Source organism: Myotis yumanensis, unplaced genomic scaffold (assembly GCF_028538775.1).
Source record: "Myotis yumanensis isolate MYYU_CA2020_CCGP unplaced genomic scaffold, mMyoYum1.0.hap1 SCAF_9, whole genome shotgun sequence".
Classification (NCBI taxonomy): domain Eukaryota; kingdom Metazoa; phylum Chordata; class Mammalia; order Chiroptera; family Vespertilionidae; genus Myotis; species Myotis yumanensis.
In genome coordinates, this window is record NW_027223760.1 from 78,586,754 (window position 1) to 78,610,982 (window position 24,229).

Here is a 24,229-nt window from a genome sequence, read left to right on the forward strand (position 1 = left end):
TAAAGCATATCCTTGAATATACCTCATTTTAACATGGGAAGTATGCAGAAGGCAGGCTGCTGAATATTGAGATGAGTGGACATCTAAAGGGAAAATACAATGCGTTTTTGAGTTGTGAGCTGATCCAGCCACTTTTTTCATGGAATTACGTTTTTACTTGAAAGTATGACGGACAGACACATTGTTTGGATTTGGGCATTTGGTAGACATCTTCTCAAAAATAGAAGAAGCAAGCGAGCATGTCATTTTCAAGAAAATAAATGGGAGCCTAAGTCACCAGTGATAAAATTTGAGCTTTTGTGGGAAAAATGAAACTTTGGGAAAACTTTTATTTGCCACTGTGAGCTTGTCAGATTTCTGATAATGAAAGACCTTTCTGAAGATGTAAGAGAGAGTAATACATGTAGTTTTTGATATTTGATAATGAAGTATACCTACATTCGGAAGATCTGCCTAAATCAATATTTTCCAAATGACCAGTGCTCAGTGTTACCAGAGTCATGCGTGGGGAATATGTCCACCCAAAAAGATATGGTTTTGAATTCTGCATTATAGCCAATCTTTAAGATTGTTGAATATGGCATAGTATCAAAGAAGAGTATTCATAATGATATGAAACAGGTCTAAAAATGTGCTTCTATTCTCTAGCTCCATATCTGTGTAAGGCTGGATTTTCTTTACATACTGCACCCAAAAAACAGATGGCAATAAATTGAAAGAAACTAGAAAAACCCCAGATCTCCTAGTAAGCCAGACATTAAAGAGATATGCAAAGAGGTAGAACAGTGCCACTTTCCTCACTAATTTTTTGTTTGTTTTGGAAAGTATATAGTTATTTATAATAAAAACATGCTACTTATGTTAACATAATTGATTTTTGTTATTTTATAATGAACAAGTTTTAAAAATTTCTCAGTTATAATTTCTAGTACAATACATATTAATAGATAGAGATAGCCCATGTAAACAAAAACTCTTGGGTAGGTTTTATAATTTTTAAGAGTGTAAAGGGATCCTGAGATCAAAAAGTTTGAACTACATTTTCACACATATGGCCTAGTTTAGGAATCCATATCTTGTTTAAATATAAAGCAAATCGTCTTTCACATTTCCCCTCCAGTTTCCTTAGCATTTCCACTATTTGATTCCCGTGTGTTTATCCAGAAATATCCATAAGATTATCTATCTATCTATCTATCTATCTATCTATCTATCTATTTAAATATATTTTTATTGATGTCAGAGAGGAAGAGAGAGGGATAGAAACATCAATGATGAGAGAGAATCATTGATCGGCTGCTTCTTACATGACTTACACTGGAGATCGAGCCTGCAACCTGGGCATGTGCCCTGGCCTGGAAATGAACTGTGACCTCTTGGTTCATAGGTCAACACTCAACCACTGAGCCATGCTGGCCGGGCCATAAGAGATTTTTTTGCTGACCCCATTCTGAAGGCTCCTAGGTATGCACACTGTCCACCTGGGAGGAGGTATGAACTGCGGTCTCCATCCACCTGGAGGGGAAGGGAAGAGCTGTGTGCAGTGATGGACAGCTGTCACCATGTTTTATATCTGGCTAACTCCTTTCAAAGGAAAGATGGACAGCCAGCTGGGCTGTGCTGACTAACTTGAATGCCTCTGTGTAAAATCTTTCTTATCTAAAGACACAACTGGAATTTGGAGGTGTGCTCATGAGTTCATCATAAAGAATACCCTCCATAGGATGGAATAGAACATGGCCAATGCAATGTTAATTGTGGAAAAATCATGAAAACTGCTTGCTAGGATTTAAAGCAGGGAAGGTAGAATACCTGAGGGCATTAGTCTATCAACAAAAGCTTTCATTATTGGCAGGTACTGGGGACACGCTGGTGAACAAGAGACACAATCCTGGACTATAGATATACAGTGATGCCTGCATGTTGACACAAATTTGACAGTGAGGAGTAAAAATGAAAACAGATTAATGGGGAAGGTGCTGCAAACCTAATGCTTTTTGAAAGTGGTGTTTTGTTTATATTAATATTTAATTCAATACTAGAGGCCCAGTGCACAAAATTTGTGCACTGGTAGGGTCCCTAGCGGTTGCGGCTGCCAGCTGGGTATTCCCTCCCTTCCCCCAGCCACCTGCCAGCGCCAGGGCCTTCCTCTCTTCCCCTGGCCACCTACCGCCGCAGCTGGCAGGGCCTCTCTCCCTTCCCCCAGCTGGCTCGCCCCCTGTTGAACTCCCGGAAGACTGGTCAATGGGACAATTTGCATACTATGCTTTTATTATATAGAATCATGGAAAGAGGGGCTGGAGATATGTGTGATATTCATGCTATCTTGACCCCTGTCTCCTTAAAACACTGGGCACTGGAAAGGCTGCTGATCCTCCTGGTGGCTCCCAGCCTAGTGTCCTCGCCTGATCCCCAAACTCCTGTTTCTATTTACCCTGTTTACACAGCTCCTTGACCTAACCTAGTCTGGGGTTGTCACAGCCTCACTGTGGTCCCAGGGGCTCCCACTCAAAGGGAGCTACATCAGAAAGCAAGCCTTTTCCTTGGATCTTGCGTTCTGAAATTGCCACCTTCTGAGGGTCCTACCAGGGTTCTATTTGTGTACAATGTGCCATTTCTTAAAGACCACCCAGAGGTGGAGGTTGAGGGGCAAGTTTGCTGGGTAAAAAAAGACAAGAGAAAGACACGTCTGGAATAGTCCTCAGCGTATCCTACAAACACGCCTTTTAAATACGGGCTGACCACATGTGCCGCAGAGTCAGCCCAGGAGGGAGCAGCCAGCTCTATTTTCAGAGGATGTGGGAGGTGGAGTTTTTGTACTGCGGTATTTAGAAAGATTCCAGAAATGCCAGGCGTTGGTTGGGTGACCTGGTTTATGGAATTGGGAAAGGGCTTAGAATTCTATTCTTCTGTAGTAAAATATGGAAAAGTTCTGAAAAGAAAATCAAGATAATCCTGAAAAAAATAAATAAAAGAATGGGAATCCCGAGATAGCTTGTAACGATAGTATCCTGCAAACAAATAAAAACCACTGTGTTTTTTGAAATGTATAAAAATATAACCTGAAGTTGACTTTGAAGAGCCAACTATTTAATATAGTATTTACGGGGGTGAGAGAAGGTTTTGGGGAACAGAATTGATTGCTCAATTAAGGAATATTGACTATGCAATATAAGGACTTATATAACCAAAAATTGTCACCCGCAAATTTGTGCCAAAGACAAAGAATGCTATAGTTACAGATGCTGAGGACTGATGTACAGTAGTAAATTGAAGGTGGCCATCATTTTAATTGTGGTCCTCATTACACTGTACTGGAATATGTTCATGTGCTATGTCAAAAGGGTTCTATGGTCAAATAAGTTTGAGAAACACTGGATCCCGTATTCTTCCTATTGAATATGCATATGAGTTAAAGGATAAGAAAAGTCCTGCGATAAAGAAACCTATGTCACTTTGGTTAGCACAGCCTAGCCCATTTCTTTGTAGGAATATTGTGTCAGGGAGTCCCTGTTAACCTCGTAGGAAACAGGATTCCCCAAAGTACTAGTTTAGGAAATGCTACCTGATGATTTGGATGGAACGATTCAGCCAATCCAGACACTTCTTCCAGTGCCTGCAAAAGAGGACAGGTAAAGGTCGGGACGTGCTGGGAAGAAATTGTCATAGTCTTTCCCATCTGGCTAATGCCTTTGTATGAGAAGATGGCCAGCCAGCTGGGGCTGGGACAATCTGCCTGAGGGATTCTGTGTGCAGAAGGCCACCTATCCTTCCCTCTGGACCTCAGGTGGACTGTGGTCACAGCGCCCCTCAATGCTGTTTTTTACAGAAAAAGCATTTTTTTAAAAAATGGTAACACAGTGACCTATTCTATCTGCAAATAGGGGAGCAGGCCAGCGTGTGTTCCTTTCTATAGCGAGATGAAATGGTTTCCCCCCAATGCCAAAGCACACCCCTCCTTAGGAAAACAAACATTTGCAAGTTTATTTTATAAAATCTGCGTAGAACTTATATAAATATATTGTGACAGCCGCTGTCACACTGCACATATCAAGAAAGTGCTTTGAAACTTTATGCAAATACATGGGTGATGTATACACTACTGTACACCCCAAAGACTACTCCATGTGTTGCTGGTGCCAAGGAAAACACCAGTGTTCTCCGGCAAATTCACAGGGAGAGCCACCGCAGCCCTGGACCCTGCACGGCCGTGTTCTCCTGGCCAGTGAATGGTACCTTGAATGGCTATGGGGTAAGGGAGCTGAAGGCTCGATTTTTATCGGTAAGTTTTATAGGTCAAGTACATAGGTTGGGTACTGTTCCGGGTACTTGAAGCACATTCACTCATAAAATTTTCACAACAGCTTTGTGAAGAAAATGGCATTGTTTAATAATAATGTAACCAAAACTCAGATGAAATAAATTGCCCAAGGTCACTCATTTATTCATTTATGGAGTTGGCTGGGATTCAAAATTAATTTGACCCTGAGTATTTGCAAGAGCCAACATTTAATGAGCACTTACTGTGCACCAGGCACTGGGCTAAAAGCTTTACCTCCTTCGTCTGATTCTTTATATGTGCTCTGAGAGTGGGTACTGTTGTTTTTCCTAATTTATGTTGAGGAAATCGGAGCTTAGGGAAGTTCAGTCACTTTGGTGCAAAGTAGTAAGGAAGGTGCAAACTGGGGTCGGAAGGAGCCCTTAACCCCAGGGTTTTGTTCCTTTGAACCATGAGGGTTTCCAGTTTTCCTTCTTATTTTTTAAAAATGTTTTTATTGACTTTAGAAAGAGAGGAAGGGAGAGGGAGAGAAGGAAACATCCATCGGCTGCCTTCTGCATGCCCCCTACTGGGAATCTAGCCTGCAGCCCAGGCATCAAACCAGCGACCTCTTGGTGCATGGGACAATGCTCAGTCCACTGAGCCACGAAGACGGGGGCCAGTATTCCTTCTCGATTTATAATCTGGAGCCTTTCTTGATTTGCACTGAGCTTTAAGGTATAACTGATTTGCTCGTGTCGCCACCGACTAGGAGTTCATAAACATTTTAAGAAGTCATTATTTTCCCTCAAATTTTTGATTCATCATCCAGTTTCTGGAGTTTGGTATCATTGCCACATTCATGGATGTTATTTCTGCAACTCTAAGAATGGATAAGATTTGGAGTTTTGAGAATATTTCAATGCAAAGACCTCACATATAAATATTAGCTAAAGGACATGGCCTTTTTGCAAAGATGTGCAGCCCTTAGCCCGTCACATTAGGACACGTGTAATACTGAGCTTCTCCTACTGGTATATCCCATGGACCCCGTGGACCTGGGAATGTTTGAGAACAGAATCATTTAAAATTTTTGCTATGAACAATTTTGGTGCTAGTACTCCTCTGGTCATTTCCAAGTTCTAAGAACTCTTATGTTTTTTATTTTTTATTGTTATATTTTATTTCAGAGAGGAAGAGAGAGAGAGAGAGAGAGAGAGAGAGAGAGGGAAGCATCAATGATGAGAATCACTGATCGGCTGCCTCCTGCACACCCCCTACTGGGGATCAAGCCTACAACCTTGGCATGTGCCCTGACTGGGAATCAAAGGGCTTTTTAAAGTAGAACCCATGAGACCTTGTGAGAATTATGGATTTTGAATCCTTATCCCTGTGTGGTTGCCCAGGTTTCCACACCAAGGCATGTTTTATTACAATTGTAAAGAGAGCAACAGTTTTCCAGGGAGAATTGGTCCAAGGGAATGGGCCACTTGTGATTTCAAAGTGGATCTGCCAGGGGAGGAGTTTGTAAAAAAGGGCCGAAACCGGTTTGGCTCAGTGGATAGAGCGTCGGCCTGTGGACTGAAAGGTCCCAGGTTCGATTCCAGTCAAGGGCATGTACCTGGGTTGCGGGCACATCCCCAGTAGGAGATGTGCAGGAGGCAGCTGATCGATGTTTCTGACTCTCTATCTCTCTCCCTTCCTCTCTGTAAAGAATCGGTGGAATATATTTTAAAAAAAAAAAAAAAGGGAGCAAGACCTGAGCCTAATGGGCTCTCAGGCCACACCTGTTCAAAGACTCAGTGGGTCATACTCCTGGTCCCAGACCACTGGAAACACCTTTCCAGAACAAAACCACAAAATAGTCATTGCACAGAATTGTCCACACTGTACTGTAAGTAAAATCTAGAACATAAACGAGTGTATTTTCCACCTTCATGTTTTGTCTGAGGGGAGATGGTGACAGTTTATTTTGGAGTCTCTGAATAGACTTTATGAGAGAGCTCCCCAGAGAAAATATAAAAAATTTATGTCACATCTAAAATTTAAGGGAAATACTTCACTGCAAGGGCAATATTCACCATCTCCACACTCGTGGATATGCCAGACATTCTTCAGATCACCAATGTAGTCAACCAATCAGAAGTAGCATTGTTCTGCTCAGCAGTTGGTCATATACTTTGAGTTACTTGTTGACATCAGCTCTCTGACCACGGCAACCAACCTGTTGATGAGGCTCTTTATAAATAACACAGATGAATTTAAAAAGTGATTTTTCTGGATTTCTTGGTCATAAAAGGGGTCGGTGTTCTGCCTTTAGTATGTAAACTTTCAGTTAATCTGCCTGTCTTCAAGGCATTGTCACCATCCTCTGTTTGGCCTGGTGTAATAAAATGGTGGATGATTTTGAACCACCGCCTCCTGAGTTCTGGACATTCGCTCCACAAACACTCCCGTTCAACTCTGGTCTTTGAAGAGAGCCTCTGGGCATGTTCTGAGTGGCTGGTCTTGGTCCACTGACCATGGAAGTCCTAGCTGTTCTACGAGGGTTGGTCTTTCCAACCCCAGGTGTCCTTTCACTCTCCTTCCATCAATTCCTAGGAAGCCTGGGGACGGCGCTGGTTTGTGTTGAGGCCTTTAGGGTAGTTCTCTCATGCACTTAAACTTCTGTCCTAGTGATGGCCTACAACAATGCGTTCCAGATTTCTGGCCTTTCCGTATCGTCCTCTCATAGAAGGTGCTCATTGTGTTGTTCAGGTAGAACTTTTCCCCATTCCTCTAACAAGGTTGACTTCATGCTATGGTTCTGCATCTTTTTTGAAAAAACTCTGGGGTTGCTAAGCAAGTTGTCACAGTTACAGAGTTCTTGTCCACTCAGACCTTGTATGTGTCTGGGCAAGCTTCCTACCCAGCTGCTACCTCACTGAGCTACCTCCTCCCTTTTGGCCTCTCCACAGCATGTACTGGCCACGATTACAAGACAACGCTTCTGAACCTGACCTGATATGATTCCAGGAGAAGCTCAATTTGTAGAACTCACTGTTTCTATCAGAAACCAAACACTTTCTCTATCTGGCCAAATATGTAAATACAGTTGTCAGAGGATACACCTGGGCCTTGTCCATAGGTGCTATCTTATGCTGCCCTGTGCTGGACACTGAGGCCAGGCTTCCTGAAGTCAGTGCTTGTGAGAGAGGAGATGCCACTCTCTGGGCTGGATGAGTCCCCTGCTGCTGTGTCTGCTGATATTACTACCATGCACTGCCACCACTTGGCTGGCACTTGGGTTCTCAGCCTGGCATGACTGCTGCTGCCACGCGCTTGGATTCTGCATTGCTACTCATGTCCTGGCGGCCTCTGATGACAGAGCAGGTGTGGAGGGGAAGTGGGAAGGACCAACATCTCTTTCCTCTGTGTATGTTTTACTCAATTATAGGAATCCCAAATTCCTGGGGCCTGTCTGTGAATATTTCACAGGGGTTTAGTGCCACAGTCCTTTCAGGCTTTGCTTTCAGCATCTTCCTCCCCTTGGACCAACGCAGGCATCCATGCGCTGCATTTGGGATGAGTTGAGTGGCAGATGCCTAGATACACTCAGATACCACCTCCCCCCTGTCCGTCGACTCAGTGACTGGTGATTCTATTGTGCTGCCTCTCTCCCTCCCTCAGGATGGATTTTTTTCTCTCTCTTTCTCATGAGAAGCCAAACGAGTGAACCTCTCCCTTTCACTGGACTTGCCCAGACATGTCAGAACACTAGCGTTGGCTCAAACCGGGACCCCCCACCACAGCTGTTTCCAACAGCCTGGACGCTTCTTTTCCTTTGATCATAGTTGGCCTCGATCGCAATCATCCCAAGAGCTTGCCAAGATTGGGTTGCAGCCTGATTATCTCAGAACATAAACTTCGAATTGGTTGACAAGACCAATACCCAGGGGTATTACCAGTTTGAATGAATAGTGCCAGAAACCTCTAGTCAACCTGGACCATGTCCCTTGATGGAGGCCAGAGTGTTTATGGGGCCCCATGACACTTTACTTATAACGGTTTAGTATTTTTTAGAGTTTTAGGCAATTGGCACCTGATACAAAATAGAGAAGTGTACATAGTAATTACACTGAGTGGAGATTTTGAAAAAGTTCTCATTGTAAGACCACAGTGTCTAACACATAGAAACTCACAATGTGTTGAATAGGCAAAGCCAAAATGCTGTGACTAGTCCACTGCTATTTGGAAATTAAAATAGACTTTAAATGTAATTTTATTTTTCAGGAGTGTGTTCAGGCATACTGTATTAGGGAATAGTTCAAAGACTTCTAAGTATAATTTTGTCAATACACTGAGGGAATCCAGACATATGTTGTTTTTAAAATATGTTTTATTGATTTTTATAGAGAGAGGAATGGAGAGGGAGAAGGAGAGGGAGAGAGAGAATCATTGATGTGAGAGGGAAACATCCATCAGTTGCCTCCCACACGCCCCCTACTGGGGATCAAACCTGCAACCTGGGCATGCACCCTGGCCGGGAATTGAACCAGCCACCTTCATTTCAGTGCATGGGTGACACTCAACCTCTGGAGCCACACGGGCCAGGGCCGGGCATATCTGAATGAAGACTAGTTCATTTCAAGACAACAGATATTTTGGTGCCTCGGGAAACTTCCCTGGAGCATACACACTTCTGAATTATTTTCAGCTTTAACTGACAACCCAACAGGTAGGTGTTGAACTGAAAAACCAAGCAGGTCTGATGTTACATTGGTCTTGCTGTGTTGCTAGGAAGGCACTTGAGGACGACAGAAGAAATGTGAAAGGGGCTCCTGCCCTGCATGAACGCTCAGCCTAGCTTCGGGGCGATGATAAGTCCAGATGTAACAGTAAGGAAACAGATGAAGCAACATGCAGAGCACGTGGTCTGCATAAATTAGTTTTGGTAGCCGAAACTGAATGGTCAACAGGAAGATTCTAGAGAAGCAGTTCACCACGGACGCCCGTGTTTCTGTCTCTGCGGGGCAGTATTTCCAGGGACTCTTGCCCCATCTGAGGTCTTCGCGTGCCTTCGTCCTTCCCGCACGTCCAGCGCGTCCGCGGTGTGGACCGCCTGGCGAACGTGAGAAACGCCCCTTCTCCCGCACAAGGGTGTTAGTTCCTTCCTCTCAGGACTGGCTCATAACTCAGGGAAGGTGTGAGTTCTGAACGATTGTTCCTTTCATCTCCCTGGCAGCGGGCCAGCCTGTGGATAGAGTGTTTGATGTGCAGCGGTGGGCTTGCAGCAGCCCTGACTCCTCACATGATGATGAAAGGGTGAACTCGGATGCAAAAGGCAAGAGGAGGAATGGGGCTCGTTTCCTTTCCTTGGCTCTTTCTCTCGGGTGGCAGTTGAGAAACGTCCTACCCGGGTGGTCTCCGGGAATGTGCACTCTTGGGAGGGTGTTCTCTTGTAGATTTATTTGTTTATTTATCGATCGTTTCAGAGAGGGAACACCCGTGCTCGCTGGCTTGGCCGGGCCAGACTCTCAGGGTCCCGTCAGCAAGCCCTACCTCTCTGCTCTGGGAACCTGGGAATGAGGTATCACGTTCCTCGGGGCAGATCGCTTATGCTCAGCTGTCCCTCTGCACAGGCCTGCAGACACCAAACAAACCGGGGCTGGCAACTTCATCCTGATGGCCAGGGCTTTCCTCGCCCCGCCCTTCCCAGGGTGTTTGCTCAGCCATCTCCTCTGAGCTTGGTGCCATAGGATGGCCTTCTCCTCCTGCTTCTGAAATAGAAAAGAAAGGAGTAAAGTATCTGTGGAAACCCAGAACTTGTTGGAATTTGCCGCAAATGGTATCCCAGTCTTGTCAGTGATGTGTGTGTCTGACTGTGGAATGCTGGGTTTGGGGAAGAGGAAAAGTTTCTAAATTTTATTTTTTAAAGCAAAAATATTAAGAAAACAAACACAAAAACCTGCCATTCAGCTAAGCGACAGGAAAGAGCTAAGAGCAAGGACTCAAAGAAGACACACTTCACCTTTAAATATGAGGCTTAACATACAATAGTGAACGCATGCATACCACCTGTTAATCGGGGGGTCTGATGTTTATTTCAGGGGAATTATGAGCTCTGGCTCTACCTCTGTGCTCACTCAGGTGGGCGATAGCCGGCCTGGAGCTGTGCTGTCAGCAGGGAAAGGCCTCACTGTGGTGCCCGCAGACCCCTGCGGAGGCCACACAGGCACTTTCCTATAATTTCTGCAAGTGTCTTTCATCAGGATGAGCACAGTCAACCTCTCTGGGACTCATCCCTCTGGCCCTCAGAACACACTGCAGTCCCGACAGGGCTGGTGGCGTGGGCCAGACGATGACTGGCCAAGTCATACAGCTTGGTGGGAACTTCAACTTAGGGGCTTTACTACTCACCAACAGGGCTGGCATTGCGGCCTTAAGGAAGCCTGTGGGCAACCTGGGAGATTTTCCTACTTTATTAACGCCCTGAAATTGTTCCTAAAGCTGTCCATCAGCATGTGGGATTTTGCCCCTGACAAGGAGAGAATAAGGTGAGAAATTCAGATGGTTTGCTTGCAATGTCACCTTCTAAATTTAGGATGAAATAACTAGGCACGCACATAAGGAGAAGAGCAAACAACTTGTTCAGCTCAGCAGCCATGCAACCAGGGTTGAAACTGAGGTTCTTGACTATCTTTTCTTTCTGAAAAACATAAGAAAACCAAGCCTTTTCAGTGAGGGGAAGGTGGATGGAACAGGTTATATTGGTGTGTTGTAGTGACTTCAGGCCTGAACTATTACAGTGAAATTATATGTCATTTCTTGACTAATAATTGTGCTAGGCAGAATAATGTACCCCTCGACTCATGAGATGTCCCTGTCCTAATCCCCCAAATCTGCGACTGTTACTTTATATGGCAAAAGGGACTTTGCAGATGTGATTAAGTGGAGGCTTTTGAGATGGGAGATTACCTTGGGATATTTGGATGGGATCTGGTACAAAATCCTTATAAGAGGGAGGCAGGCGGGCCACGATCACAGGAAAGGTGATGACAGAAGCAGAGGGCCAGAATCAGAGCAGAGAGAAATTTGAAGATGCTACACTGATGGCTTTGATGATGGAGAGAGGAGGCCATGAGCCAAGGAATGCAGGCAGCCTGCAGAAGCTGGAAAGGGCCAGGCAATGGATTCTTCCCTGGAGTCTCGAGAAGGAATGCGGGCAGCCCTACTGACACTTTGATTTTAGCTCAGTGATTGATTTCAGACTTCTGACCTCCAAGGACTGGAAGATAATAAATGTGTGTGGTTTCTAGCCACTAAAGGCTGTGTGGCAATTTGTTGCAGCAGCAATAGGAATCCAACACAGTGACATTGGCAACAGCACACTTGGACTTAGACACATTAATTGATGGGAAAAAGAAAAGGGATTTGCTTCCGGTTTGATTCCCAAGACAGAGCGCGAGGTCATGGTTCTCTGAATAGGCAGTGAAGGACAGAAGGGTTTTTATTTTTTGTCAGCCCAGAGGGTACTTCCCACAGGTATTGTTTGCTTAAACTGTATGGGACAAAATAGGTTATCTTGGCCAAGCTTTCCCCACATGTCCTTGACTCAGTGTAAAATCAAAGTTGGGTTTTGTTTTGCATTTTGCAAAATCCGGTGCCTCAGGCAGCAACATCTAAATCACCAGGGCAGGTTATTAAAGATGCAGATGCCTGGACTGTGGTTGGGGAAACTTTGATCTCGTGCTATTGCTGTCCACTGGGAGTGTTTTTGTTTCCTGGGGACACTTGGCAAAGTCGAGACATTTCTGTTCGTTACAACCAGGGGATGAAGGGTGATACTGGCATCTAGTGGATGGAGGTATCTACTAAACACCCTACAAAGCATAGCACCGACCCCAGAGAACACTGATCTCACCCAAAATGTCAATGGTACAAAACTCTAGTCCAATGGGTCTCACAAGCGCACACCTAAATTATTATACCACAGTGGTATATGCCTGTACGCCAGTGTAGTGTGTGTGTGTGTGTGTGTGTGTGTGTGTGTGTGTGTACCTTTCTCTCTCTTTCTCTCTAAGTAGGCTCATTACCCACCAAAGTTTGGGTGTCCTCTCTCCGCTTTCCACACTACTTCTGTTATTTTAGTTGGACAGCTCACCTGCTGCCCTCCACTGCTTGACTTCCTGCCTGCACTGGCCAAGAACAGGGAAAGTCAAGCACCAAGAGCTTTACGCCTGGAAGTAACTGCCAGGCTCTGAAACTTTACCACAAGAAATATCCAGGTCAAAGGGAGGTAGGGCCAAGGACAGTTGGTTTTTTCATGTGTGAAGTTGTTTTGTTAATCCTTACCCGAGGATATTTTTCCATTGATTTTTAGAGAGAGTAGAAGGGAGGGAGACAGAGAGAAACATCGATGTGAGACACATCACTTGGCTGCCTTCCACACGTGCCCTGACTGGGCCTGGGGATCGAGTGTGCAACTGAGGTACATGCTGTTGACTGCAGTGGAGTCCAGGACCCTTCAGTCCATAGGCCAATGCTCTAGCCACTAAAGCAAATGGGCTAGGGCTCATGTGTGAAGTTTTTTGACCCAATTTGTAACTCAGAGTAGGTGCTCCCTCCGCTCAAAATCAGCTTTGCACCACTGTTTGTTATGACATAAGTATTCTGTGTCACTCACAATGTTTTTCTCCCCTACACCAGCCGCTCCAGTGTTCCTGTCCCCTTGTTCCCACCTTCATCTGGAATGAGTGAGAACTCCATTCTCTTGAAAGAATTGAACACTGGACAAAACAACCATTGTAGAATGTGCCCAAGTGCAGCTGATTGGCTGTAACTGGTTAGAAACGTACTGCTCTGCTTCTCGCCTCCCGTTAGAGAGCTGGGCTCTGAGTCCTGGTCCAGGGATGGGTTCCAAGCCGCAGGACGGTTTCCAGCCCCCACTTCTCAGTGGTCCTCAGGGGTAGGAGAGGCATCCTGCCTGCACATGGCTATGGTTTTATCATCCTGCACTCATCGCTCTGTTCAGGAAGATAGAGTTTTATTATGCAACAACTGCTACTCTAGGGTAAACTTTGACACAAAGCATTGTGTTCTTGACTGAATCAGCTAAAACAAAAGTCAGGGGGCAGACAAGAGACCTGGGACATGTTTCAAGTCTTTTAAAAACAGCTACTTTTGGAGAAGCATTCAGATATGCAATTAGAACAAATGGCCACCTCTAAAGAACACACTTGCCCTTCCAAAAAAAGACAGATGGTGAATGTCATGCCTCATCAGTGCTGGGGAAGGTCCTGGCATTCCTTCTTTGTTGACCAGGTGAGACTATAGTAGTTACATGAAGATGTTCAACTTTATGGGAGGGTGACACCTCTCACCCCTGAGTTGTCCAAGGGCCGGCTGTAGTCAGTAGTCTCTATGTATTTTAACAATCTAGTAAATTTCAAACATTTAACAAAATACATAAGATCCTAGGAATCCTACCAGCTTTCCAAGTTGAGGTTGACTGTTGGTTTTTGAAGTCTCAGCACCAACAAATATTTGATTATTACCTAAAATGCACAAAAGTCAAGGACATACAGACGTCAGTGGATGCAGACAGCCCTCAACTGTGCCTTCTCATCAGCATCCTGTGGTTAAAGACATCTGAAGAATTCAGGCAGTTCTAGAGCTCAGCAGAGTGGTGGCTTTGTCCTTCATGCAACAAACTTTTACTGAAATATTCCTTGAGCCCATCGCTTTTATGAAGGATGTTGGGCTCTAAGGACTGATTCCTGCCCCAACAATAATCTAGTTTGAAGACAAAACCAGTGTCATCTTGCCTGTGTCAAAAATACAGGAGAATAGATGAGAAAAAAAGAGATTTGAGAAGATGGAAGAGGTTATTGGGACACAAACAGATTTAGAAGGCTTCATAGGTGAGAAGAGGCTTGAGGTAGACCTGGAATGAAGCGGGATTTCCATAGGGGTCAATGATGGGGGGAGAGAGGGGAAGAGGTATGTTTAACAGGCAGAAGTTGTAAGGTGTGCTTAAGGCAGTGAAGAAAGAAATGAGGTACCCTGGACCTTCTCTGTAGGTTGGAGTTGGGAGGGAAGAAGATTGGAAAGAAGATTATGGGTATCTTGACAAAGTAGGCTAACTGTGGTGATAGAGAACTAATGTGTCCGAGGGTTTTCATGCAGCGTTTTTTTGTTGTTTTTTTCTTGTTCATTAAACAGTGGGTAGATTTCCATATGGTGACTTAGGAAGCAAGCAGGCTTTTTCCATTTCTTGCAAAGTTCTTGATGTGCCCTCCATTCAGCCTGTTATCCATCCAGAAGAGAGAGAATAGAGCATTGCAATTTTTTAAAATTTTATTATTTTGAACTTATTGGGGTGATAATGGCTAATAAAATTATATATGTGTACAATTCTATAATACATCATCTATGTATTGTATGTTTACCCCACGCCAAGTCTTCTTCCATCATCATTTATCCCCCCCTTCACCCTCTCCTATCTCTTCTCAACCCCCTTTCTCTCTGGTTGCATCAAAGACTTTTGTGGTATATTATTTCCATTCACCTCCTGTTGGTTGGAACTGAGTCATATGGCCACACCTAACTGCAAGGGAGTCTGGGAAATGTAGTGCCTCTGTGTTGGAAGAAAAAAGAAACAAATGTCAGCGAGTGACTTCTAGCCTGAGTGGGTTGAACTTGATCCTGAATGCAGTGGTAATTCATCCTCTACCTTAGCATGGGGGCATGCTCAGTGGTGATGCAAGCTCCATCAGGAGAGTGATTTATGGATGTTACATTCACTGCTATATCCCCAGCATATGTGAGGCCTCGCCTCCAATATTTGATCAAATAACGAAATGATGGATAGATGCTGGAAAGGAGTCCTGACCATATGGAACCTTCCAGGATCAATTAGGGGAAGAGAGTTGAGGCAGGGACGCCAATTAGAAGGCGATGGCCATCATCCGATAGAGCCCGAGTGTGTGCAGGTACCGTGGGGATTCGTACATTTTTAGAAACAGGAATGTTTACTTCTGCTACTTTAACATTTTTAGTTTACAGCACAGCCGCAGCTTATAGTTTAACCAGAGTCCCTGCGGAGCTGAAATCATAGACACAGCTTGTGAGCCAACCGGCCTGGGGCTCTGTGGAGGCATCCCTGGGCAGGCAGCCTGGGGACTGGGACTGTGCCACAAGCTGCAACCCAAACCAAATAAAACTCGACCAAACCAGCAAACCCCCATTGGAGTTCAAGTTACTTTAGGGGACTCTGGGGAGACACACTCCGCAGCTGCATTATGTATGCAAAATGCGCTCTCTGACCTCATTGTAAGGAAAATTACTGGCGTCCACAGAAATCTTTTGCCAGCTTTCCAAAGTGTTGGACAAGTTCACTCCTGTGCAATTATGCAACATTTAAAAAATTGTAATTTTAAAACATGCCTGAGAAGTAGATGCTGATCCAACAAGAACAGAGAGTGTCCCCGAGAAGAATCCGTTCTCTGTGCTCCCGAGAGAAGCCCGCACACAGCTCGCCCCGTGCGGCCGGGGCTCCCACATTTTAGGGAGTTATTTGCAGATAGATTTCTTGGAAATGAAAAGCTAAGGGCAGCCGGTGTCCTCCCTCTCCATCTGACATTTGTGGCTTATGTGTAAGCTGGGGCCGACCTCAGCGTCTGGTCTCTCCTCGGAGTCCGAGTCCCTGGAGTCCGGTGAGGGGCCAGCCTCTCGGATTCTGCGGAGTCTGGGGAGGAGCTGTCCCTGGAACAGCCAGGATTCTTAGGAGCTTTTTAGTGATTCTTGCTGATCTGAAAATAATGGAAAAGCAACAGAAGAGCTCTTTGTGGTATTTTCACATGTTCTTTATTGGTTTGGGGAAGGATCCAACAGTAAAGTGGTTTAAAAATCATAAATATTTAAAAAGACATCATGTGCCCTACCCTTTTCACCCATCCCCACCAAAAAATAAACTATAATAATACAAATGGCAGGAACAGGAAGAGAAGGCAGCAACAACAGGAGACGGCAGCGTGCTGGGAGGGGATGGCTGTGACCCAGGGGGCTGTGCAGCTACGCGGAGTCCCTGCAGAAGGCGCTGGGGACTGAGGAAATGCGAGGGGGGTCTTTTCCCACCAGGCCCGGGCTCTGGGAGGCCAGTCCCTCCTTTCCCGAGGCCTCTTGAGATATAAGTTATCAACCTGAGACAACGGGTGCCTGCGGCTCTTAATTTAGTTTCTATCTCAAATCCCAGAGAAGCCAACTGGTGAAAATTAGTCACAAATTTGTTAGCAAATTCATTTTGCACAGGGTAGTTTTCGCATGAGCCTTGCAGAGGTGTTGGATGTAAGTTGACTGAAAAGCTGCTGTTTTTGTTGTGTTTCGTCTTGTTTTCCCCCAGTCCCGGCTTTCTGAAGATTCAGTTACAAGTTTGAAAAACAGGTGCCTCTCTGAGGGCGAGAGAAGGGAGTGGGCATACTGTGTGTGCACCTTCTAGGAAGAAGGAATGGGTGCCAGCAGTCACAGAGGCTGGAGGCTTGAGAATGGGGAGTAGTGACAATATCTGAAGGCTCTAGGCTTCTCCCTGGGCACACGGAAGCTCTGCCAGCCTTCTCAGTGTCATATACCTTCTACCGAGGTAATGGACAGGTTGGGTTAGCTTGGTAAATTCAGTGCAGTTGTTTGTCTGAATACTGGCTTGCAGTGCACTCATTCTGAGCAGATTTGCCGCCTCCCTGATCCCAGCCCCACTGAGCCATCCCAGCAACACCCGTAAGCTGTGGCAGGCAGGGGAGCCTTCCTGGAGGAAGATGTACAGGGCCTACAGAGCGATGGGGTCTGGAAGAGGGGCTTCCTTGGCTTGCTTGGGGTAGGGGAGGGAGGCCAACTCATCCTGGTTTGCCTGACAGTTTCCAATTTTAGACCCAAAAGCCCCAAATCTCAGGCATCGAGACATTGGCTGGTCCTCAGGAGGACAGATAGAGGCCTGGCCAGGGTGAAAGTGATGCCCTCACCGCCTCTCGGAGGGCAGGCTTTTGGCTGGTGCAATTCCTGTGGTCTACAGGGAAGGGAGGAGGAGGCTCGGGAGAAGTTACGCGGGTCCCAGCAGTCACCAGGGAAGGCCCTGGTTTGGTCCAGAAACCTTGGTCATCGGATCTGCATTCACTGACTGTGCTAAATGTGCTTCTCTCTCTCTCTTCCTCAGGGAGGCAGGACACAGTGTGTGCGCGAGGTCTGTCCCATTCTCTCCTGTCCTCAGCACCTTAGCCACGTTCCCCCGGGGCAGTGCTGCCCCAAATGTTTGGGTGAGTGACAGTTCTAAGGTCAAAGAACATTGTGATATATTCTCACTGGTTTCCACTGAGCGTGTTCATCCTCATGGTTGTGCTGGGTCCTCAGAGTGTCCTGTCTTCATGGCAACCTCTCTAATTAAAGGAGCATCAGGTGGGCACGAGGTGCAGGGTGGGGGAGGGTGTCTCTTTTCCGAGGCCTCCGCGGAGGTTTCTTCTCTCTTGGCCTCCCTGCATCTGTGACCTGGTGCCCCAGGCAGCCTGGGGCAATGCCTTCTTGTGGGAGAACAGTATTGAAGACCCTACCTGTAACCGGGCATCTGATGAGTCGGAACAGATCCTAAAGGCATGTGAAGTAAACAGAGGAATACAGACTCCTGGTACTTTCAGAGGGAAAAAATAACATGCCAAAACAAGAGGCTTAGAAGGGAAGCATGGGTAATAGCCAAAAAAGGAAGCACTAGCTCGCTCTCATTGCACATTTCCTATGTACTAGGCACCATGAGAAATAGTTTATATGCTGCTTCCCATGTAATCTTAAGAATCTCCTGTGCACCTGAAACCTACGTAATTTTGTTAACCAGGTCACCTCAATAGATTCCATAAAAAAGAATCTTAAGAAGCTGTGCTATGGAGGTGCCAAAGACATGACATCATTCGAATGTGTGGTCTGGGTGCGCCGATTAGTTTTATTGTCCTGAGAGGGAAGGTTTCTGGAAGGTGGCGCGGCCAGGGGGTGACGGGTTGGCACCTGAACACGATCCCTGTGATGCCTAAGCTTATGCTTGAAGCTGCTGCAGCCCGACTGTCCTGGTGGCATGGCGGCAGCACGCACGTCGCCACCGGGAAGGAGACAGTCCATGATGGAGGCTCTAGAGCAGCGGTTCGCAACATGTGAGTCGCCAACCTGTGGGTCGCAACCCCTTTGGGGGTAGAACGACCCTTTCACAGGGATCGCCTAAGACCATCGGAAAACACATATATCATTACATATTGTTTTTGGGATTAATCACTATGCTTTAATTATGTTTAGTTTGTAACAGTGAAAATACATCCTGCATATCAGATATTTACATGATGATTCATAACAGTAGCAAAATTACAGTTATGAAGTAGCAACGAAAATAATTTTATGGTTGGGGGTCACCACAACATGGGGAACTGTATTAAAGGGTCGCGGCCTTAGGCAGGTTGAGAACCACTGCTCTAGAGCATGAGGTGGTTTGGCGGTCGTTTGTCGTCCACATGCCAGCTTCCTCCATATGATCCTTAGTCTCTTGAGTTAGAGGTTAGACTATTTAAGATTCAAATTAAAGTCTATGTCTTAGTCCTCTTGGTTCACTGTATGGATATTCAATAAAGATTTGTTGAACTTATAGCGAGCAATCAAACTCTTTGTAAGAAAAACTCTCTAAATGAGTGATTCCTGGGGATCCCCTGGGAGCGTCTGACCCATGGCTCTGTTTTTGTGCATCGGCTGGACCTGGGCTTGTGAGAGTGTGGAACTGCCTGTGCTGTAATTGCTGATAAGGAGGGGGGCGTCCTTGGCTTCTGCCTTGCTTACACTCTGCCGTTGCTTCCCTCTAGGTCAGAGGAAAGTGTTTGACCTCCCGTTTGGAAGCTGCCTCTTCCGCAGTGATGTGTATGACAACGGATCCTCGTTTCTGTACGACGACTGCACGGCGTGCACCTGCAGGGTACGGTGGTTCCGAGGGGCTGCTGTCCGACAACAGAGCATCTTGGGCTTTAGTGTTAACATTGTGGCCAAACACAATGTGCCATTTCTCAGAGGGAGGCATTATTGATGCCAGTGTAGGGTGAAATCACACTTAAGGTCACAAGGACCCAAATTACAATTCACTGTCATCTTCCCGAGAACAGCAAGTTCGTTTTTGGTGGTGAGAACTAAACTCTGAGGGGCCGTCTGCGGCACTTGCTAAACTCAGACAAATGCACGCGGCGGTGTTCTCTGGAGCTGCTTATCCACAGTGGAACCTCTGGCACAGTGGCCTTACATCCGAGAGAAAAGAGCGGCATGGATTTTCAGTGCATCCATCCCAAGATCAACCTGGGAGTTTGGGAAGAGAGTATTTATGTTTTGTTCACCGTGTCATTCCTCCTTTGAGGCATCACTCGCTTTTCTCAAAAGGCAGCCAGAAGCGGAATGACTGGTAAAGAAAGAATTCCACCACTCCCCAGTTTTAAAGGGATACACATCCCACATTTCTAGACTGGGCTTATGTGGCGATTTATTTTTGGAACCAAGAACAGAATCATTTATATGGAGGACTTTAGGATCATTCATTAGTGAGCTAACCCACACATCTGTGTAGCCTGTGTGTGGTGCTGTTGGCGGTGGTTTTGTTTTTAATAGCTTAAGGGCAAGAGAGGGCCAGAGGGGAGGTTTGCTCAATACCAGCTCTGAGTCAGTAGCCATGATGAGGGTTCAGAGGTCCTGATTCCTCGTGGCAGGCTTTGTGACGTAGCAGTAGCAGCGCTGCTGCAGGGAGGTGGCTGAGTAAGGGCTGCCCTGTGTGCTCCCTGGCACTGAGCACCCACCCGTCCCTAAGCCTGAGGTACTTTCCCGAGGCTCCCTCCTCTCTTCGTGGCTTGTATTAGCCTGTGGTGAACAGACGGCCACTCCTGCTGTTGGCCTGACCTCCATCCTCAGGACTTCTCTTTCTCTCCAGGAATTTCACAGGTTATAGCTTCCTCTTGGGGATACTGAGCTTTTGATAAAACCCATGTCATTCCCAATTCTCTTGATTGCAGGAAAGCCAGACATCCCCTGAATGGGAACTAGTTCTGCTCACAGTGCTTTGGGTCTCATGGATTCCATGAGAGATGACTAAGAAATATGTCCCAGGACTCAAAAGAAGTGTCACCAACAGTGTTCCTTTAAGAGGTTGTTTTATCATGGTTCGCAGTCATCTTGGCAAACTGAATGTCTGAATAAGCAGGCTGCAGTCATTTAGGATAGTCAGTATGATTTTCTCTTCGCTTAGAGCAGGGGTGGGGAACATCCGACCTGTGGGCTGTGTAAGACCCGCGAAATCATTTGGTCTGGCCCTGCCAAGGCATTAGGGGTGAGTTAATTCAATGTTTGACCAAATATAACTGACTAATTTTTAAGTTGATAATTTTGTATCGCCCGAGAATGATGTTATAAATATCTAAATGGCCCTTGGCAGGAAAAAGTTTCCTCACCCCTGATATAAAGGATATCAAATGGCATTTTTTGAAGGATCACCTCAGTGTCATATTAATCTTGTATAATTAATCCATGAAACTATAGTAGATGGTACCAGAAGTACCTCTTGAAGTTATATAATTAGCACAGAATCTACGGACATTACGTAAGGTTTATACAACCTGCATGTATATAATGTTCAGAAATGCGTCCTGGCTCAAAGCTTACCAGTGGGGTCTGTATCCTGGAGGGGGGGGGGGGGGGTTTCATCTCATTTCTCTGCCGTTGTTCGTTCTCACCTTAACTCAACACTCTGAGGGGATTGCTGATCTACCAGGGACACTTCTCTTCTCCATCCCTGTCTCCCACTAAATTTCATGGATGTTTGGCTCTTCCAGTCCTTCCAGCCATCGACCTGCTCCAGGTGGAGTTGTGTCTTGTTGGCTGGGGAACTAGGGAGATTTCCTTTTCTTAAGCTGCTCTGAACCTCTCTTCCATGTGTGGTTGAATGAATCAGTAGACTCAGTTCAATAAGCCATTTAATTCATGGAATACCACTTCTTAAGAAACCAGGCCACGCCCCTTAAAGTTACAGATATCAGCTTGTCACCCTCAGAGGTTCGGTGGCCTGGTGTAGGTCGTGTAGTTTATGGAAGAGCTCTGGAACCCAGGTCCAGTTTTGGAATTGCTCCCTCCATTCCTGTTCAAACACAGAAGACACTAATAGATTTCATTTTGAGGTGGAACATTAACTGTTCATTTTGCTCTTTGATCAGAGCTGTCCTGCCTTTATGCTGAATTCCTAGAAGGTGGCACAAAGCCAGGCAGGATCCCCAGAAGGCACTGTGAGTGAAGAAGGAAAGAGGAACAGGATAGGAACTGACTGGCCCATCGTGAACTGGGCCTTCTTGCCACACGGTGACTGAAGCAGAACGTTAGTCCCTTGAGCATTAAATCATAAACCCTCGGAAGGTAGGGACACTTTTCATAGTCCAGATATTTAATCAACAAAAAGTATTTTGAAGTGGATGAAAGATCGATTGCAGTCAATTAAAATTCGGAATCTTCAGACTGTCTTTGAAAGCAGTGAGTCGTGGGTAGTTAACACAAGGCAGGGAGGATGTTTGGTGCGGGTGGGAATCATTTTAATCTCCAGCTTGCCTCTGGGCCCCCAGGACTCCACTGTGGTGTGTAAGAAGAAGTGCTCCCGGGCCGGTGGCTGCGACAAGGGCGAGGAGGCCTGCTGTGAGGAGTGCCTCCTACACGTGCCCCCCGAAGACACCAAAGTGTGCAAGTTTGGCAACAAGGTTTTTCGGGTACGTCATGAGCCAGGCTCACAGAAATGACTGTATACACTGAATTGTAAAAAGCTCCAGACAACATGCACATTGGGGTCTTCCATATTGTGTGTGGGTATGTGTATGTATATATGTATATATATGTATGTGTGTTCATCTATAACTGCACTTATTTATAGTATGATATTTATATGTGTCTATATTTAGAATCCAGTACACACGGAGACAGAGAAGCAAGTGTTTGAAAAAGTTTTTCTTGGTAAAATTTTTCTTTGAAAAATGCTTTGTTTTTTTATATTTTTGCTTTATAAGATATTTTAAACTTATAACAGCATCATTGCCTTTTCCCAATGTGGTCGGCCCGTGGCTGGGGTTGGGCTGAAACTGCCCCCCTGGTGGTGCCGTTACGGGGCCTTGAATGCCCGGGACCCTCTTGGCCAGAGCGGCTCAGCGCCCCTCGCCAGGGTCCTGATGGTCTGCAGCTCGAGACGTTCAGGACGTTTTTATGATGCTGCTTTTCAAAGAGAGATTTTCTCCTTCGGGAGATGGTCAGGTGAGGATGCTCACGGTGCACGGGGCCAGCACCGCAGTGAGCAGAGGTGAGAGCGCTGCCCTGGCCGAGCCAGCGGGGCTGTTTGCTGGCCACGTGCTCCCCAGGTATTTTACACTGTCTCCTGACGGCCGAGTAGCAAGCTGTGCAGTGGCCAGTTACTTAATTTATTTATTTTTAATCCTCCCCAAGGGTATGCTTACTGATGTGTGTGTGCGTGTGTGTGTGTGTGTGTGTGTGTGTGTGTGTGAGTGTGAGAGAGAGAGAGAGAGAGAGAGAGAGAGAGAGAGAAAACATTGATGTGAGAGAGAAACATTGATCGATTGCCTCCCATCCCTCCCATACCTACTAGGGATTGAACCCCCAACCTGGGCATGTGCCCTGACTGGGAATGGAGCCCATGGCCTTTTGGTGTACAAGAGGATTCTCCAACCCACTGAGCCACACCCACAGGGCTGTGCAGCGACCATTTAAATATCAGGATGAAGATTGTTGACTTTGTCCGAAGTCCTTCCATCTTGTCCTTGTTCCCCAGGGGTGGAGGAGTCCCTCTGTCCCCGAAGGTCTTTTTGTGATCCCCCTGAGAACTGAGACCCCCAGAACCAAGCAGATGGGGAGCTCCTCTGGCAGGCTGCACTGAACCAGGCCTCCTGTTACACTGCGGGATCGGAGAGGAGCCCAGGTTCTTAGGGAATCAAGAAGATACGGTGTGTCATGCCCGAGGGAAGGGGTCTTATGCGTGTGGTACTGGCACCAGGGGCCCAGAGCTCTCGGGTCCTCTCTGCACGCAGTCACCCCGCCCAGAGCCCCCGACACAACCGACTCCCCCTCGTGATGGTGCTGTGTGCCAAGTGCTTTCCAGGCCCCTCCTGAAGAAGTTCCTTTATGTGAACTGAGGCAGAAATCCCTGACGGGTCATCCTGGAAATGGAGTCCAGGAACAGGCTCAGAGTCTGAAATAGTCAGATGCCCTTAAGACAGAGTCAGTCGGGTCTTCCTCTCCTGAGAAGTAAAAGGCACTGACTGGAGAGCAGGCAGTTCTTGAAACAGCTCCAAAGAGCGAGAAGGGAGAGAAAGAGGTGCAGTCAACCTTGCAGACCTGAGCTGGTGTCTCTGTTTTTAACAACATTTGCCGCTGAGACCCTCAAGGAAGGAGCCCTGGTTTGTTCTCAGGCCCAGCTTGATTGCCTGTAATCTCTTTTCCCAAAAGCAAGGGTGCCCATCCCTGCCTGTTCTCCGGAGGCATGGGGGTTCCTGTGGCCGGGCACTTGGCAATGGCTGGTCATAAGTCCAGTGAGCCCAAGCAATTCCCCAAGCAGCGAGAAAATGTGTCCCCGAGTGCTTCCCAGCTTGTAGGGAGCAGAGCACCTGTCAGGCAGGGACACGCTTGAGTGGCTCCCAGCGTTTGGACAGACCCCTCGCTTTCAGATGGCTTCCCGGCCAGGTGTCTGCCTGGGAAGTGTGAGTCGTTTGAATTAGTCTCTGTCCTTGGCATGTTTGTGCCCGATGTGGTCCAGAACCATGTCCCATCTGGGAATAAACTAACCACCTGCGGACATGTCAATTAATGGCTGGTGCCTGGCTCAGCTTTGAACATATCCGTCTCATCAAATGGGAAAAATTAGACCTTTGTTATGATATCATGTATGAAATTCCTGTTTGT

At 46.4% G+C, this 24,229-nt stretch overlaps 1 protein-coding gene across 3 annotated transcripts in view; it reads left to right on the forward strand.

Annotated features, from left to right (window-relative positions):
• BMPER (BMP binding endothelial regulator) overlaps positions 1–24,229 on the forward strand; it is a 200,117-nt gene that overhangs the window by 92,801 nt on the left and 83,087 nt on the right. For all 3 annotated transcript variants that reach the window (XM_070424770.1, XM_070424773.1, XM_070424772.1), the window contains exons 7-9: positions 17,445–17,544; positions 19,117–19,226; positions 21,895–22,035. In XM_070424770.1, coding sequence (XP_070280871.1) covers positions 17,445–17,544; positions 19,117–19,226; positions 21,895–22,035 — 351 coding nt within the window. The remainder of the gene's footprint in view (positions 1–17,444; positions 17,545–19,116; positions 19,227–21,894; positions 22,036–24,229) is intronic.